The sequence below is a fragment of the Perca fluviatilis genome, chromosome 5 (genome assembly GCF_010015445.1).
Source record: "Perca fluviatilis chromosome 5, GENO_Pfluv_1.0, whole genome shotgun sequence".
Classification (NCBI taxonomy): domain Eukaryota; kingdom Metazoa; phylum Chordata; class Actinopteri; order Perciformes; family Percidae; genus Perca; species Perca fluviatilis.
The window spans coordinates 26,377,706-26,396,775 of record NC_053116.1 but is presented as its reverse complement, the minus strand read 5'-3'; the positions used below and the strand labels follow the sequence as shown (position 1 = coordinate 26,396,775).

The following is a 19,070-nucleotide window of genomic DNA, read 5'->3' as shown; positions in this document are numbered from 1 at the left end:
TGTTGGGATGAGAGTGTTTGTAGCCAACCTGCACCGTGACTGTCCTCCACCACCTGCATGGAACTGAGTCAGATACAGATCTTTTTTCCACATCCTAAGATTAAAAATACACAATCAGTAACTCTGATGGAACAGATCCATCTGCTGGCAGTGCAGCTGCCACTTTTCAGTCTGATTGGTGCTTCTATGACCACATTTAGTAGTGTGTGTGTGTGTGTGTGCGCGTGTGTGTATGTTTGTCTTAATGCACCAGTGTGTGTGACAGCAGCCATGTGCCTTTGATCAGCGACTGCAGTGGCAGGATGCTGAGCAGTCTCTCAGCATGGCGTTGATGTATGACAGCAGAGCGCAGTGTGTACAACCTGAGTGCACACACACATGCACGCGCGCACGCGCACACACACACACCATATGAACAGTTTTTCTCGTTGACTTTTAACATCTAAATCCACATCCATTTTTACGAAGAGATGCCAATGAAGAGGAGAAAAGTGGTTGACAATTTACTGTTTAAGTCACAAACACTGTTCTGTCTCTAAGCAGTGAACAAAGTGTCAAAAATACCATGAACATACTGTAAGGGGAGTAATGGTAAATTAAACATACATGGGAACACCTACAGTATTTATGCCTTCCTTAATTTCCTCTTTATTAACTTCCTCAGTAACACCGTTGCTGCTTCTGAAGGATAAGATAAAAAAACAAATCCTTAAATTCTGACAGGAGTTTGACTTTGTTCAGTGAAGGTGAGATTTGTGTTTCATCCTCTTAAGACACCTTCAGACCTCAATCTCTTTCAGCTCTCTGCGCTCATATTGATCTCATGTCCTCCCCGTAAAACAACAAGAAAAGCAAATGAAGAGAGAAGAAAGAACAACGAACATAACTAAATCATCCAACTTTTATTGTTGTGGCAATAAGGAGAGGTGCTGGAGACCTGGAATGATGCAGCATGAGGGAGCATGTGATTTCCCTAAAGGATATTTAAAAGCCTTAAAACACACACGCACACGCGCATGCGCGCGCACCACACACACACACACACACACACACACACACACACACACACACACACACACACACACACACACACACACTGCATCAGATAAGTTGTCAGGTCATGAGAAACAGGCACAGAGATGAAGCGGATGAGTCATTATTTGTGTTGTGATGGTGCGTATATGTGTTTTGTGTCCTTTTGTTTTTGTGTGTGTGTGTGTGTGTATTTTCTGATGACAGAGTTGTGAGAGCTTCCCTGACCTTTGACCTGTGATTCAGCTGGCCGGTCTCTGTGGAGAGGACACATTCCTCTGGCACAAACTCAAGCAATAACCTTCAACCGAAAAATTGGAAGACCGCCTGAAAAGCCCAGTAGGACTCAAAGACGTCTGACACCAAACAAAAGTCCATTCAGTTCTTCAGTGAAATAAATATCAAGCGCTCTAATAGGCAGCAGCAGCGCTTCATGTTGCAAAGCTTGTTTAGTGCTGCTTTATAAAAGACTTTGTCTCTCAGAAGAAACTTTCCTTTCAGAATAAGAAAGAAATACTTAAAAATAAAATAACTACAAAGTTTCGTCCCAGACTGAAAGAAAGAGGAAGCCCGCTCTTTTGATCCATTTGGGAGATTAGAGATCTGACTGCAGCAATTTGAGAAACAGTGGGAGAGGAGGCGTTTAAATAAATAGAAATGCAAGTTCTGAAAGGACTCTGGCGTCACGTAATGCTCTTCTCATGTACATAATGAACTCTCTGTGTTTATTAGCATTATGTAATGTAGGGGAGCAGGGTTACATAAAGAGACAGTATGACAAAAATTAAAAAATGGTTTTAAAGAAAGTAGGAACTTCTGCAAAGTGAAGATGGTCTCACCTTGATCTCCTGCCTGTTTCTGTTTCTAACAGGAATAGTCTGGCTATTCATCTTCATGCAAATAAACTTTAATTGAAGTCATGATTCATATTCACATAGAAAACAATACCAGCTGTCCAGTGGAGATAGGAAGTCTACATTAGACAAATCAGGTGTCTGAAGTTCCCTGAAAACATCAAATACATGACTTCCAAAGTTTTTTCAGGGTGTGAGGCTCTGGATGATTATCTTCCTGTCAGATCCCTGTCAATGTCTGAAGACCAGCTTTTATTTTCTTTTTCTGGAAGTTGACAGTGAGAGGAAATGACCAGAGGAAATGCCAGCAGCTTAACATGATCAATGTTTATAAACTCTGCAGAGTCTCCTTCCTCTTTTGACCGTAAACACAAATCATCTGCCTCTCTTAACAAAAGCATGTCACACAACAGCGGGTATTCATAAGACCAATTCAAGTGACAACTGAGAGCTTATGAAATGTTCAACAAACTTGTAAACATTGAGGATCAGTTTTATTGCAAGATGGTGGAAATGTATTACATTGTATTGTACATTCTTTCACAAACATAGAAGGTGATATTGCTATGTTATACAAAAAAGTATGTTGTAGCCTACTGTATTGTTTAACTGTTTCCCCTTTTATTTGTGGTTTAGGGTTTGGGAGAAAGCCTGGCGTTGATAAGGGCTCTAAAAAGAGCTTATTGACAAAAAGCCAAATACCTATAACACTTACGGTCCTTCTCGGCTTAGGGCAGCGAACAACAGTCTGAGAAGTGGAAAATGTATTAGAGCGAGTGCAGCAGCTGTTGATGTATTACTGCCTGCACAAAACAATTCATTTTCTATAACTAGTAGGTTCAAACATAATTTCCCAAGTCAGCCTATAAGAATTTTGCACATCACTGTAATAGGTTGTTCCCCTAAATGGGTTGCTAATACAATTAAACCTGCTGATGTGATAGGCTACATTTCTGAAAATTAGGCCTACATTTAGGTAACACTTACTTACATTTAGCATTTATACACAGTATTACCCCTTTAATAAATGGTTAATAATGCACTATAATGTAGTTGTAAGCCGATATTAAGACATTATTTGTTAATGTACGTGTGTATTAATGTAAAGTATATTTGTCAATTATAACTTCTATGAAGACATATTTTCATACATACATACATCATTACAACTGTATTTTATCATCATTCATTATCTGTTCATACAGCAGCCTCCACTTATGGATGCCTCACAAGTTATAGTTGATGACAAATACATTAATAAACAGTTACATTGTATCTGCATTATTTGGAAATGTGTATTATGTGACTTTTTATTCATCAGGCTTTTATAAATCATATTATATTTACATGTCATTTGGCAGATATATATTGTTGATATGGAAATGAGAAAAGAGTGCTGATGCTGCACACTAAACCTGACAGTGTTTTGAAACAATGCTTGGTTCCATGGCAACATCATCAAAAATATCTTAGACTATTACATTAGATGAGTAATAAAGGAAATGTCCACAGTCTTTCTGTGTGTGGCGTAATTAGTGGTCAGTGAATCCGGGCATAGGGAAGGGCCTGGCGAATAGCTCCACCCGCTGGCGGAGATCTGCGATGCGCAACACTGTCTCTTGGTCCTCCAGTAAGAAGGACTTGAAGCTGGCCAGATTTCCTGTTTGGAGAAAGAGGGATAAAAAAAAAAAAAATAGAAAAAAAAGCAAACGGTTTTAATTTCATAAATATGCCCAACAAATGTAAAAAATGTGTTAATCCATCCCTGACATGTGCTTAAAAGCCTGTTAGTTAGGGACTGTACAAATATTATTGGGGATGGGCTGAACATTATGTTTACTATTCTTTTGTCCACCCCTTTTATATTAATGAGGGTAGGCTAAATAACAGGAACACCTCTATATATAACGCAATACAATTCAACAGCATCACACACTACATCATCCAATAGGGTCATACAGTTGACACCTCTCTGAAAAAGAAACTGAACATTATAACCTTCATGAAGGTAGGATTTATTGCAGGACTGTTGCATCAGACTGTATTAGATGTGACTAGGTGTATCTAACAAACTGGAAACTGAGTGTATATTTGTATAAATGAAATGATGGGAAAATGGAATAAAACGTCCTTAAAACTTAAAAAAGAAGAAGAGATCTTTCCCTTTGATGCACAAGGTCATGTCATTTTTAAACACATTATTGCTGGTTCTCCTTGGTCACAAAGCATTAAAGCCTTCCCTTCTCAACAAATCGTTTACTATATAAGACCCCAAACTCTACCAGTCTCACTGGATAAATCTGAAGTTTATTCAAAGCAGAGAAACGTCCTCCCCCCCTCACCAGTCTTCTTCTTCACATCTGTTGCGATCTGAATCCCTTCATCAATAAACTCCACAACCTTTACGAAGTCTGCCTCCTTGAACTGTCTGGAGGTGAGAGCCGGAGTTCCTGTAAGAAAACATTATTATTATTAAATATAAGGGTGAGGTGAAGAGAGACACATGCTGACAGGTTGACTGAAAGGCCGATGGACATGCAAAGCCAACAGCAAACAGAGACACGTCACACAGACAGACACACAGAGGGAGAAGAAAGGGTCCAATCGGTAGGAAGACTGACTGGTTGACAGATTCAGCCCACACAACCTCCATTCCTGCAGCTCTTCACCAACAATAATCAGGTAACCAACACATCCTTTAAAAACTTCTGATCTAAAGTACCGAGCCTGAGTCCTCCTGGAGTGAGAGCGCTCTTGTCTCCGGGGCAGGTGTTCTTGTTGGCGGTGATGGACACCAGCTCCAGGACCCTCTCAGCTCGAGCCCCATCCATCCCGCGAGGTCGAAGGTCAACCAACACCAAGTGGTTGTCCGTTCCACCTGAGAGGAGGAGTAGGTGGAGGAGGAGGAGGAGGAGGAGGAGATATTTACTGTTTTTGTTTGATTTATGGTGTAATAATTTGAGTAATAAGTTAAGCCCAGGGGAGAATGTGTCCGATGGTGAAATAAGTTGACATTTCCCATCACTCTCCACTCAAACCTTCATAGACATTGATACAGTTTTCATCACTTCTTTAAAATTCTTCTTAATATTGCCTTCATTTCCCCCCCGCATTTAACTGTCAAGTGAAGGTTACATGAGTTTTTCCAAAGTCATGAAAACAGAATGCAAATTAGGGTGAAGCAAATAAAGAAGCAATCCAAAAGCAATTGCGTCAGGTACTTTGATTGTTGATTGTGTTAAAAATGCAACATTACTTTAAATGCTAAATCTCACTCCATATTCAGTAAAAACAAAACAAAAAATCCAAACCCAAACAAACTTATCATGTATATGCGTCTTTTACAAATAAAATATGAAGGGTATCTTATCCTAAAAAAACTCTTCATTTCCCTCTGTACCTGACACCATGGTGTAGCCTTTCTTCAGCAGCGCATTAGCCATGGACTTGGCATTCAGCAGCACTTGAGCAATGTACTGTTTGAACATGGGAGTGGAAGCCTGCAGAGACAGAATGTGTAACGAGAAAGACTTTATCAGGGCACTCCAGATGACTTCTGAAATTAAGCTGGTGTTGGTAATGTTCTGAAGTATTTTTCCCAACGGGTTTTCTCTCCCATTTGTTTTTTTGATGGCTATTGTTAAATATTAATGATCAATGTTGATAATCTGGACCTGTTTTAGGGTGACGGCCACCCCTGCAATGGCGTGGTTATGAGGTCCTCCCTGAAGTGATGGGAACACGGCAAAGTTCACCCTGTCCTGGAGGTCATAGGTCACCTCCCGACCTTTCTTATCCACGGACCGCACTCCTTTCCGGTAGAAGATCAGACCGGCCCTGCAGAGCGGAGAGAGAAAACCAACATGAAATGTCACTTTTAAATGTTTTACGTGACAATAAACCACCTGACCACCATTAACATGTATTCTGTAACGAGTGAAAAAAAATCATTCACAACATCCAGGCCCTTACCTTGTTCCACGAAGGGATTTATGGGTAGTGGAGGTGACCAGGTCAGCGTGCTGAAAAGGAGAGGGCACAGCTCCTGCTGCCACCAGGCCGCTGATATGAGCCATGTCTGCCAGCAGGTAGGCATTAAGCTCCACACACAGCTGAAACAAACACATTACATGATTTTGTTGTACATACTTTAATATTCCTTTAGTCTCGCATTGCCAGACCTTCCTCCACAGCACTACGGAGGAGGGTCTGGCGAGTCCACACAGCATTCCGGGATGGGAGAAAAACGAGCTCTTGTTTATTGTCATTTCTTTGAACCGATCACATCGGCTTGGGCGGTGCCAAGTGCCATAATTCGACCGGAGTTTAGAATGCCAACACAAAGAAAGCGGAAGGTAACGTACATCCGAAAACAGACATCTGAAAGGAGTGACATCCGGCAGAATTTCCATCCGAACAAGAGCAATCCTGGAAGGGGAATGTCGTGGATATAGACTAATATTCCTTTAGCTTGTTTTCTCTTGTTTGTGTTTTCTATTTTTACTGCCCTTATATTTGGCTTTTCTTGCTTTAGGGACTTAAACAACTTTAAGGGCTATTAAAATGTTACTTTTTTTAGAATACATTATAGATTGCACATAATTCCAGACACAAGAGGTACCTTCTTCATGCGAGAGTAGTCGATGAGGCGAGCGTAGGCGCTGGTTCCCGCTATGATGAGTCTGGGTCTGAAGAGTCGAGCCGTCTTCTCCAGCTGCTCATAATCTATCAGACCTGTTTTGGGCTGAGATGATACAGGAGGAGGATAGAGGGAAGAATCACCCAATAGTCAAATTTTGTTTTATAAACTTTGTATTCTTCAAAGATTCTCTTTGACATATTGGTTTATAACATAATTTTTATTCAACAAAAAGGAGAGTAACTAAATGACTCACATCCAGCTTGTAAGGCATGGATTCAAAGTAGATGGAGGTGGCTGAGATTCTCTTGGTGTCTGTCATGTAGCCGTGGGTGAGGCTGAAATGTGGTGGAGTACAAAAGTTCAGCGAGCTCTTCTGCAACATTGTAAACTTCTTCTGACCTCTCTAGATCCCAATTTCTCTTCCATATGACCAGTATTATTTATGTAATCAACTATGGTAATGTATCATTTCTGTGAAACTAACTTCGGTAGTTTCAATGCTTCAAACCCCTTCATCCCACTGCCTCCTTCCTCTGACCTACATATCGTCTTTGGTTGCTGCAGCTTGTACAATTGTACATTTATACAATTCATCTGGTCATGTAAAGACTATATCTTGCTTATATTATATTGTTATTATATTGTCACTTTTTAGAAGTAACAATGTTGTTTTAAGTTGTTACCTAGTGCCACTGTGTGTATTGTTGTGTTATTGTTATATGCTAAATATATGAAATATTTGATTATACTATATATATATATATATATATATATATATATATATATATATATATAAAAACAATCCTTCTAATTTACTGTACCCCAACCAAGTTTTATATAGTGTCTGGCATATAAAAGTTGCAGGTCTGCTACATCTTTAAGCTAACTATGCTTACAGCAGTACTATCACTCAGATGTTTGGAAAAAATATTGTTTACCCACACTTCTGTGGTTGTAGTCCAAATAAAAATATATATTCATCAGTGTGGTATGATGTGACAACTCCAGACTGTGTGACTAACATCTTGTCATTTAACATCACAGTAATTCCTCTTGACATTAATTCCCAGAGAAAGATCCGGTTTCATGCAGAAAATATCTAAACCACTTACAGTAGGCGAAATCTCAAAATATTTCATGGCACATTTAACAAAACTGTGGCAACTCATTAGGTAATACAGTAACTGTCAGATAATGTCAATAGCATGTCTACCTAAATGCATTGAATAACAATGATGACACAGCATCACATTATAAGTATATACCCAGCAGTTATTACTTAATCTTTTTTATGTAACATCCTGTAAGTTATTACATCATTAGTCATATGTGTTCAGTTGGCCTTGCTGTGTATTAACAATAAGTGGAGAGACACATGAAGATGTGACTGCATCGTCAGTACCGTGCACCTTTATTAAACTTCCCCGGTTACATGCGTTCCATACAAAGGTTCCTACCCAAGTATTTCAACTAACACTACAATATGTGTTATGATATGGTTTAATTTAGAGTATTGTTTTATCACTAAGAACCCAAAAGCTCTATATTTGAGTACATGTTCACTCACTGTCCTCCGTCAGGCAGATCCAGGCCCATGATGCGGTCATGAGGCTGCAGTACAGATGTGTAGGCTGCAAAGTTAGCGGGTGATCCGGAGTACGGCTGGACATTGATGCCCCACAGATTTGGGTCAAGACCAAAGACATTAAGCGCTCTCTTCTGACACAGCAGCTCAATCTTGTCTACGATCTCTGCACCTCCATAGTACCTGAAAGGAAAGAAACAAAAGGAATTGATTTGAAAGAATCATATCTCATGGTATTGTATCATTTTGTATCATATTGTTTGTATCAAATCGCATCGTATATTTTTTTATTGTTACGTATTGTATTGTTACCTCCGCCAAGGAGTTTATGTTTAGTTTTTTTAGTGTTTTAGTTTGTTTGTTTGTCTGTCAGCAGGATTACGGGAAAACTACTGACTCGATTTTCAGGAAACTTGGTGGAAGGGTGTAGCATGGGCCATGGGAGAACCCATTACATTTTGGAGTGGATCCGAATCCCAGGGCGGATACACAAATTCTTTTTCAAATTACTTTTGTTAATATTGCAAGATAGGTCAGTTTGTGCTGCATTCATGGGGCGTTGGAACAATCAGAAAAAATAGTTCCCTGACTGGGATAATCCACAATGCATTGTGCGATACAGAATGCACTAGTTACGTAGCTTAGCGTTTCATATTGTATCGGTTCGTATTGTATCGTATAATAGTGTACAAAGATGTATACTTGGGCTTCTGAAAATCTTTCACATTTTTGAGTTTTTTGTAACAATATATTTTGGAAAGTGCATTCATGCACGTTTCGTGTAGGTACCTTTGTCCTGGGTATCCCTCAGAGTATTTGTTGTTCAGACAGGAGCCCTGGGCCTCGAGCGCTGCACGGCTGCAGAAGTTCTGACAGGACAAACAAGCAGAATGTCAAGATCCACAGCCACACACGGGACATTTTTTTTGATCATGCTTATATATTCAGAACACCATCCAAATATAACCTGTGACTGATCACCCCTGCTCTTTTTCAGCAAGGCCCCTGCTACACAACTACAGTCCAAACTTTCAATTATAAGCATTACTCTTGCAAATGCCAATTATATTATATATAAATTATAAAAAAAAACAACCATTAAGTCAGAGAAGGACAATCAAAGCTATTTTAATCTGATGAATTTGTTGCATAAATCTTACAAAAGGTTAATCACAGTCTTTTCTGGAAGCTGCAAAACTGAATTGAATTAGCTCTTTTTTTAAATACTAAAGTATATGAGGTGCTATAGTCAAATTAAAATAGGAATATAGCAGAATCTAACTAATACTGAATCCCTGTGGGGTTCAGCACTTAAATCTCCCAAAGACACTTGAGAGTCAGAAGAGAGATGGAGCTGCAGAAAAGGAAATGAATGTAAAAGATTTTTTCTCCCAGTCTCTTTTTTTTTTTGCTCCCACTCTCACTTCTGCTCATCTTCTCTCTGTCTGTCTCCCTCTCTGGCCTCCTCAGCCGCCCCCTCTGCCTTGTTTTTATACTAAACCTGTCACTTTTCAGGGATCCCTCAATCATTCCAGAGGGATTTAAAACCAGTCCCCCAAGTGACACAAAACTCTCTATGACATTTCAAAACGCTATCTCTCCACACACACACACACACACACACACACACACACACACACACACACACACACACACACACACACACACACACACACACACACACACACACACACACACACACACACACACACACACACACACAATCACGCCTTAAAATGTGGAGATTAATGGCAGAAATCAGTGAGGGAACCTAATGTGATCACTAGGCTGTGTGAATGAAAAAAAAGAAACGCTGGCTCTGTGGGAGTCAGCCTGCAGCGGCGACTGATTGACAGCACATGCACAAGAAGATGAAATATCTTTCAGATGTCATTGTGACTGATAGTGCTGTGGATTCATAATTGCGGGAGAATAGAAGAATCAAATCGTCCTTCTTTTCCCACAGCTTCCACTTAGATGGAATGACTGACTAGCGAGGAGGGAAAATGCTAAGGAAATATCTGTGAACTCTCTGAAGAAAACAGTTAAATTCTAGAAACTACATCTCTGGTGACTTGCGGCTACGCTGCCGAAGAAATCTCCTCTGCAGTTTGAGTTTTTCTCCATGCCGTTTGTCTGACATGTACTGCCATCATTAACACCTCTGTTCAGGAAATCACAAAGAATAATTTGCAGCATCTTCTCATCGCCTTTATTCACAGTTTGAACAGCTGCCATCCTGCAGAAGAGACAAAGCATGATTCTGAACAAAACAACCTTCTCACCAAACTCCATGCAGATAATGAACTACACCTTGTAGGCTCATTTAGCTATTCATTTGCACTTCTGTGATTATTGCACAAATGCTTTTCACATTTTACAGTAATATACTAATCAATTGTAAACTATCTGTGGTAGTCTGTGCGGTTTAGAAAGGTCTTCAATGAATTCTGCATACAGGAGAAGACAAATTTCCACCATGGTTGACAATTAAGTGAAATCTAAATGTTTAATGTATGTCTGTAGAGTAATATGATCAGTTTTCGGTCTGTTTTGAAATTATATTCTGGCACAACCTCATCTACCAACAATCTGAATGGAACAAGCAGGTAAAATGAAGGAAAGACACCCGAGAAAATTACACATGCTAAATAAATTGAATTTTGCTTTTGGAAATGCTGTACAGCAATCCGTCTATGAGTTCATGTGTCAAAACACACCAGTTTTTCCTGTACAAATTTCCCACAAAGACTCTATGTGTGACTCAAGATACTGAACAAACATTTAAACTTCACTTCCTCACCAGACTGGTGGACATAGGTCATCACAGTTTACGATCACCTGCATCTGAATGGTGTGTTTACAATGAAGATTATACATGGAAGAGGTTGTAAATAATCCAGTGTATCTTTTGAAGCTTATTTTCTTTACGTGATCACCTGATGAAGAGTTAAAGCAACAACAACATGGTTTATATCTGAGCAGAGGCGGAACCATTTTTGAGAGGGTTACATAAGGTTATGCAGGGTTACGCAGCTGCAATCAGTTATAGGAACATAGTAGTCTCGCTTTGCCAGACCCTCCTCCAAAGTGTGCTGGAGGAGCGTCTGGCTACTCCACTTAGCATTCGGGGATGGGAGGAAAACGTGCTCTGGTTTATTGCCATTTCTTTAAACCAATTGCAATCGTCTTGGGCGGTGCTAAGCACCAGAGAAAAGCTGCGGTGCTAAGCACTGCAAAACAGGCTCGGAAGGAACTTGTTTTGGTGGAACTTGTGTACGTTTAAAAGTTGTTTTAGTCGTGCAACAGAAAACTCAGATTGGACAGATAGTCTAGCTAGCTGTCTGGATTCCCCTGCAGAGATCTGAGAAAAGGTTAACCATAGTCCTCATAAATCGACCGGAGTTTAAAATGCCAACACAAAGGAACGGATATCCGGCCTAAATGAGTGAAATCTGGCGGATTTTCCGGCAACAAGGGAGCAATCCCGGAAGTGGAACGTCAAGGATATAGACTAGAAACATAGTTAACTACATCAAGTTTCAGTTTCAGTTTGAATAAGGTTAACAGGCAAGATCACTGATTCTAAATTGAAGTAACCTCATCAGCAGACATGCATTATTAGTTATATTATGATTGAATGTGAATTAGACAGATCATAAAACACAAAACATCTCCACTCTCTCCTCTTTACCTCTGATGCGATGAGCTCCAGTCCCCGACACTGCCTGTCCTTCTCCTGCTGGAGGAGGCTCCACATCTCTGGGTCGTCCCGTGCCAGGCTGTCCTGTCCCGTCCACCCGCTGGCACTGCTGAGGCCTCGCCCGCACCACTGCGCTGTGACCTGCCCCTCTCGGCCCAAACATCCTGAAACCCTGAGGAAGAGGGGCTGCACAGGGTTGTGGATGGACACATAACAATATAATTTTCAGGCAACAACTAAACGTCCACTTCTTAAACAAGAAATGTGTGACTGTTCTGTTTGGAAAAGGACCCTGGAGATGGTGCTGTATTTCTTACAATGTACTGTTCTATTAAACAACTCATAGCTATTAAAACTTTTGTGAGGAGACACACACCAAGTCACAGGATTTAATGCAACTCTCCATTATGCTATAAACTGTCTGCAGAGTAAAAGTTTCTTAGGCGTTCTTTTTTGTTGTTGTTTTTCAAGATTGCTCCATTGGTGTCTTTTGAAAACCTCAGAAAGAGTAAGCCTTTCAACCACTTTCATCACTCAAAATTATAATACTTTGCACCAGGGGTTTGGAAACAAAGGAGGTAGAATAATGCGTCTTTTGATGTTCTAAACAATCCAGTAAATGAAAGGCAGTGAGAAAACAAACGTGCTATTCAGTGGAGCGGTCATGGAAAACCTTGGACATGAAAAAGTGTAACGTGGGCTGGCCACACGCAGTGACTTATTTATCAGGGTCTTGTTTGTTGAAGGCAGCTTGTAACTGCGTGACAGTTACATAACTAGGTGTTACTTTGGCCTAATAGAGAGATTAATGTTCAAACGTAAATAAATGTTGAAGAAAGTCTCTTTTCATCTTCTGTGTTCATTATGTTTTCTAAGCCTTGAGTAAATAAAGTCTTGCATAAAGCGCAGAGTGTACAGTCAACTTTACTTTAAAGACACATTTTCTGGGACAAAGAGTAACACTCTCTTTTCTCTTTCGACCACCTGAGATGATCACAGTTATCAGACAAAACATTGCAACACTTACGCAACTGGACTGACAAATTGAAAACACAACACAAAGTCTAACACAACATGCATGTTCAAACCAGACATTTCTATAATGGGGAGGCGACCTGTGGTGACAAGCTGACCTAGTTTGCAGCAATAAGTGATTTAGTTACAACTGCTCTTCGGAGGGAAAGATATTCTAAAGCAAGTGTATCTGTGTGCACATTTAAAAAAAGCTGCAAAATAAATACAAAACATTTACTCACCCTTAATGTTTGCCGTAATGACAGAGAAAGCATGTCTGTGAACGCTGACCGCTGGGAAAACAGAAATATTTCCAAGGTGCAAAGGGTGAAAGTAAAATCAGTACTGGAGGAAAGCCAAGGCCATGCGTTGTGTCACTGATTAAGGTAACTGTAACAGTAAATCATCTCACTCTGTGTCAGTTCTTTGAAAAGAAACATCTAATCAACCACAGTCACTGTACAATGAACAGGAAAGGAATACATCTACAGGCCTAGTAAAAAAGAATTCGAAGTCTGTGTTTCAAAAAAGTACAGATGATTCTGTCTCTAAAGATGTATCTATTATTCATGAGATAAATCACATTATTTAAATATCAAATATCAAAATGTGGATTTAAAGTCATCACTTCTATCAATGCACATTCGGAAAACAAAAACACCACACACAAAGTGATATCGTGGATCAAGTCACTGGTTTTTTTCAAGACAATGTGGAGCTTTCGGGCAGACGAGTATAGTTTCAGACGTTATGAATCTCATTAACACATTAACACAAGGCTCAAACTGTACTTTAACAGCGTATAAAAGTCATTCTCAAACCTATTCTAAAAAACGTTTACATATGATTTTGAAAGATGTATGAAAAGTCAGTGTCTGATATCTCAGAACCCATCATCGTAAGTGCTGCTCGTTCTGCTCTGTCTAAAAGTTGTGGTCCGGACAGATCTTCTGCACCAGCCTGTAATCGGTGCCGGTGAAGGCGATGAAGATGCATATAACCTTAAAGGGCTTGGCGCAGATCCAGGCAGCCTGGGACTGGGTGTTTTCTGAGTAGCAGGTCTGCCCTGGGTCGTACATGCAGGGCTTAGTCTTCTTGGACCGGTTGGTTCTCTGGTATTCAATCCGGCAGTTGAGTTCATTAACCATCACCATGTCCTGCTGCTGCTGCTTCTGCTGGTCTGGAGGAGTAAAGCTGGTGGACTGAGGCGGGCTCTGGAACTGGGACGGCAGATCCGGAACCAGGACTGAGTTTTTGGTGTGAACGCTCTGAGCTGTCAGATCCAAAACCTCCCATCCTACAGCTTTGGAGGGCGGGATGATGCTGACGGATATGTTCCCCAGGCGGGATGAGTTGTGGCGGAAATAGACGCTGAACGTGCCGTTGATGTGGTCCACGATTTTCCCCGTCACCAGGAGGCTGAACTTCACAGTTTTTACATTAAAGTAAAAATCACCCCAGCCCAGGATCTTCTTGGCCTTTGGGGATGTTTTAAGAGAAGGTTTGGATTTAGGAGGAGGGCGGTACAAATACTGATCCAGGGCTTGGGAGACGTTCTGAGGCCAACCGTACGGGCCGAGAGAGCCGTAAGCAGGTGTTTTTTGTTTGGTGGAGATGACCTGTAAGTCTTTGAAGATATGTTTAACTTTCAAAGCAGCTCCCACAGTGTCTCCTGTTTCTCCTTCCTCCTCTCTCCATTGTTGGCTCCGAAAATCTAAGGGCCTGGCTGTTTCTTGGACCTGTGGAGAACAAAACCTAAAATTAAGGAAAGCTAAACATTTGAAGAGTTCTTTCTTGTAATCTATTGGGTAAATTCACTCGAAATCACTCAAAAGCCCATTTTTTCACTCACCTTTATTCCATTGTAGAATGGAACCAACCATGCAGATAGTTTTTTTTCTTTCTCTTAAAGTTAGGAGATATCTGTTTCTGCCAATGGAGGTGAAGAGAATTTTGTTCGTGGTGCCAGTTTGTGGAACTACCTTCTATCAAAAAAAACAGTCCCTATTAAAAAATAATATACTGAAAGTGTGTTCTGTGGTTTATCCAAAGTAACGGCAGGAACACTGATTTTCTATGCTGTTAACACCACAAATGAAATCCCACTCACCTCTATTTGGATGCTGCTATCTCACGGACAGATACCTGGAAACCTAAAAAGTCGAAAGTAAAACCCAACCTTTTTGCTTAGCCAGTAGATTTAAGTTAGTTTGTTTTTTTAATAATCCTTGTTGCTTTCATTTGGGTGAACCAACACTTGCACAATAAAAAGGAACAAATCGTCACTGCAGAGTTCAATCACTATGACAGGATTTGTTTTGTGTAGGATGCCCTGTAGAAGGTGACCAAAGATGAGAGAGAAGAAAGAGGCCTCTGGACCACCACAATGACCGCAAATGAAGGACAGTTTCACTGTAGCTACATCACAAGGTAGCAGATAATCAATTAAAATAATTACGCTTTGATATCCTTTGAATGAGAGCATCTCAAAATTCAATCAATAGCTCATTCGCTTTAGGCAAGGACTCCAGTAACACACACAGTCACATTCATGTTTCCATTACCACATTTTAATTTGGCTTTCCTCCCTCACGCTCTCTCTCGCGCCCTTGTTTAAACTCTCAATCATCTTTTCAATGCAACCTTGATGATGATCAATATGTTTGAGAGAGAGGGGGTGGGGGGGGACATGGCCAACACACAGGTCACTGTGTAAGAGATATTATGTGTGAAGGGGCTTTAAGTCTGCAAACTTTGAACAGCATCTTTTTTATACTGAGCTCCCCCTGTGCCGAACAGCTGTCTCAAAAATCCCTCTTCCTCATTTTCACCTGTCATCCTCATCTTCCCCTTAAATATCCCAGTTCTTACATTGATTTGGATTACATGAAACAAGGAATTAAGCTTTCATCTGGAATCATATAATAACCTTGTCAGGTATAACATTTTAATGAATAGCAGGTGATGTTTTATATACTCTATCTCCTACATATTTTCCTCCGTCACTGTCCCTCATATTTTTGTAGCAGTCGTAGGCAGAGTATTTTATTTTTGTCATTGCGGTACCAGTAATAGTTGGGTTTGAATAGCTCACACAAAGCACAATACATCAGTAAAATACAGAACATGGTTGACTCCACCTGACTGTCCCGAACATTTCATAAAAAATATAAAAGAACTGAGACTGTGAAAATGAAGTGCATGTTCAGATTAATGAAGCAGCTTTACTTTATTATAAGCCACGCAGCCAACTGCTGTAGTGTCTATTAAAATGCCAAATAAATGCAGTCATTAATGAGGCTGTTTATGTAACTGTTATTTCTGAGATTGACAAGCAGAAGGGCTGTGATATATGTGCAGACAAAATCAAAATCATCATCGTAATAGCAATGTTAACAAAAATCGCTGAGTTGGTGTAAAAGAGTGTAAAAACTAATGACACGTCAGGTGAATCCAAGTGTGAAGACTTTATTTTCTCGCATTAAACACTTCCCTTTTGAAGTGGAAGTGTGGATGCAGTGTGGGAGACAACTCAAAGTTTGTTATGTATTTAGAGAACTGAGACATAAGTTGGGCAAAAAGTTTTGTGCACTTGTTGTTTAGCACTTGATTTTTATTTTCATCATAATGTGTTGAAGGCAGATGGAGGTTTAGAGTTATTCTCTTCCAGATTTCTAAAAAACAGCTTCCAGGATATCATTATTTCTCACCAACAAGTGGGATTCACATCACCCCTAACCACCCCAGGACTGTGTGCCAATCTGTCTTCTCCTGTAACAATGAGCTCCGGCTGTGCCTATTGCTAGAAGCCCAAATCTCCAGCTATATGCTGTTCTCACCTACCCTAATTGGAGCCCACTGTGTGACAGCCGTGTCATTGGCTCTGTGTCAAGATGCCAGCACAGTGACTGCAAGTCAGCAACAGCGGTGGAGTGGATGAACACTTGTGCAAAAGCACCTGCAGAGGCACAAAAACTGAGAAACTTGACAGCAGTAATTGCGTTAATGGCAGAGAGAAAATGTTTGCCATTGGCTAAAAAGATCCTTAATGTGTCTGTTTTTCACGGCTAAACAAAAAAAACGAAGTGACAGTGTTTCTTAAGCCCTAGGGTTATAAAACCTTTTCCAACTGACAAAGGCTGCACAATCATTTAGTTCAACTAATAAAGCGCATTAGGTTGCTTTGAGGTTTTCACCAGAAAACTTCAATGTTAAAGTGCTCATATTATGCTTTTTGGCGTTTTCCCTTTCCTTTATTGTGTTATATATCTTTTTTGTGCATGTTATAGGTTAACAAAGTGAAAAAGCCCAAAGGCCACCCTAAAGGGACTTACCATCTCCAACAGAAAACACTGTTCACTGCTCCAAACTGCTCTATTGTAGTCCAGCCTTTTAACGTGCGTCACTTTGTAACACACGTTATAATGCTCGCCTAGCTGCTAGCATGGCATGCCCTCATGCTCTGCAACTGACTAGCTAGCAGTATTTACTGCGCATGTGCGACTCCCAACCAAGATGCAACAGAAGTGAGATGTCTCACTCTGTAGCTAAAACAGAGATCTCAACACAGGGTGAAAAGAAGAGCTGCAGCAATGTGCAGTACAACAAAAATATGGTGTTTTCTGAAAATTAAACCACATAAACCTATTCTGGTACGACCTCTAAATACAATTATGAACCTGAAAATAAGCATAATATGAGCACTTTAAAGGTACTGATGCTGCAGTTGGCTGCTTATGCAGCAAAGTTAAGAAAGTTTTAGACAGGAGAGCTGTTTAAATTACAATTATGCCTGAAAGAGAATTATAGACCATGAGACTTGAACAAATTAAAAATTTGAGGATGGAACAGACCCATTTTGGCTGAACTTCACCATCTAATAGAAGAGTCAACTTTGATCAAGTCTCACATCAAGAGATACAAGTCTTCAATTCTGAAACTGCATATATAAAAACAAATAATTTGTTAAATAAAACAGCATGCCACAATATTTTCAATGGAACATTTTCAAGATTTGAAAGTCTTGAAAATGGTCTACAACTTAAATAACCTGGAGCATATTCCTCTGCAACCAATGTTACCATGTCAACTTGCTGATTTTATATGATTTTTATTTAGAGCTGTACACAAAAATCTTTCTCTGTTCTCAACAGAACAGTTTCAAATATTTTAGAAAATATGAATGCTAATGGATTATTAATGGCTTATCTTTCTCATACACAGAACCAACACATACTCAACAAAACACTCTTAACAGTTGAAACAAAAAAGACCACTGCTTGATTGTGCAACAATGCTGCAATGAACATTGGCAGACCAACATGAGGGAATTTGAAATGAACCACAAACTAGCAGTACATAGTAGTACCTCTGCAGAAAAAGAAGACTTCAGAGTGCCACTACAACAACACCATGCATTAATAATTAGCAACACAACCTCAGGAGCAGAGCAAAAAGCGGCTGTTCGCTGATCTATACTCACCGCTGAAGGGAGAAGCCACAGACAGGTGATGGCAAAGTTCAAACACAGTGCTCTCATTTTGCAGCAATGTTTCTCCATGCAGAGGCTGAGTGTCTTGGAGGCAATCTGCCCGGCTGAATAAGTGGTAATTTACTGAGTTAAATCTTACACTCACTTCAAAAGTAGAGAAGACATTACGCAGTGAGAGAGACTCAAAAATCCCCAAGATCTGGAGTGAATCCTCGGCTCTGTGCCCCCCCCCACCACCCTCTCTCTCTCTCTCTCTCTCTCTCTCTCTCTCTCTTTTCTTCCTCTCTCTCCACCTCACACACAACAACACACACACACACACACACACACACACACACACACACACACACACACACACACACACACACACACACACACACACACACACACACACACACACACACACACACACACACACACCTGGCCGGCCCTTATTATGACTCATCAACCCGGGGAAAGGCGCTCTCAGGCGGGCACAGTTTGACAGCCCTCCCCGCTGTCCCTGCATACTGTAGCCACGGGGAGGCTGACAAAATGACAAGGGCTCTCTCCGGGAAATGTAAAAATCACTGACATGTCTGGTGAGATTATGCCACTGCCTCAGCCTATCAGTGGAATTTCAAGCCAACAAATACTGCAAGTAGCCTAGATCAACCAACCAGACAAGTTATCTTAAATAAAGAATGAGATCAGAAACCCGTTACGTTTCATGCTCCCCCCGTGTTCAAGTAACCAACATTTTAAGCTAG

At 40.4% G+C, this 19,070-nt stretch overlaps 2 protein-coding genes across 4 annotated transcripts; both read right to left on the bottom strand.

Annotated features, from left to right (window-relative positions):
- Positions 1-3,042: 3,042 nt before the first annotated feature.
- LOC120559112 (serine hydroxymethyltransferase, mitochondrial-like) lies at positions 3,043-13,185 on the bottom strand. The gene is made up of 12 exons (XM_039800567.1): positions 13,073-13,185; positions 11,808-12,002; positions 8,903-8,982; positions 8,096-8,296; positions 6,782-6,863; positions 6,508-6,630; positions 5,859-5,998; positions 5,561-5,723; positions 5,287-5,386; positions 4,609-4,764; positions 4,229-4,336; positions 3,043-3,546 (listed from the first exon to the last, which is right to left on the bottom strand). The coding sequence occupies exons 1-12, from the start codon at positions 13,103-13,105 to the stop codon at positions 3,419-3,421; spliced, it is 1,509 nt and encodes a 502-aa protein (XP_039656501.1). The 5' UTR covers positions 13,106-13,185; the 3' UTR covers positions 3,043-3,418.
- Positions 13,186-13,728: 543 nt separating this feature from the next.
- Positions 13,729-18,584, bottom strand: LOC120559113 (neurexophilin-2-like). 3 transcript variants are annotated; one of them, XR_005639212.1, is made up of 3 exons: positions 14,941-17,100; positions 14,683-14,815; positions 14,481-14,569 (listed from the first exon to the last, which is right to left on the bottom strand). XR_005639212.1 is itself a non-coding variant. In XM_039800569.1 (2 exons), exons 1-2 carry the CDS (start codon positions 18,388-18,390, stop codon positions 13,754-13,756), a joined length of 894 nt encoding a protein of 297 aa, XP_039656503.1. In that variant the 5' UTR covers positions 18,391-18,584; the 3' UTR covers positions 13,729-13,753. The 3 variants fall into 3 exon arrangements, 1 of the variants encoding a protein (XP_039656503.1); XM_039800569.1 differs by lacking the exons at positions 14,683-14,815; positions 14,941-17,100 and adding an exon at positions 18,313-18,584 and having other exon boundaries at positions 13,729-14,569; XR_005639211.1 differs by having other exon boundaries at positions 14,683-17,100.
- Positions 18,585-19,070: the final 486 nt, after the last annotated feature.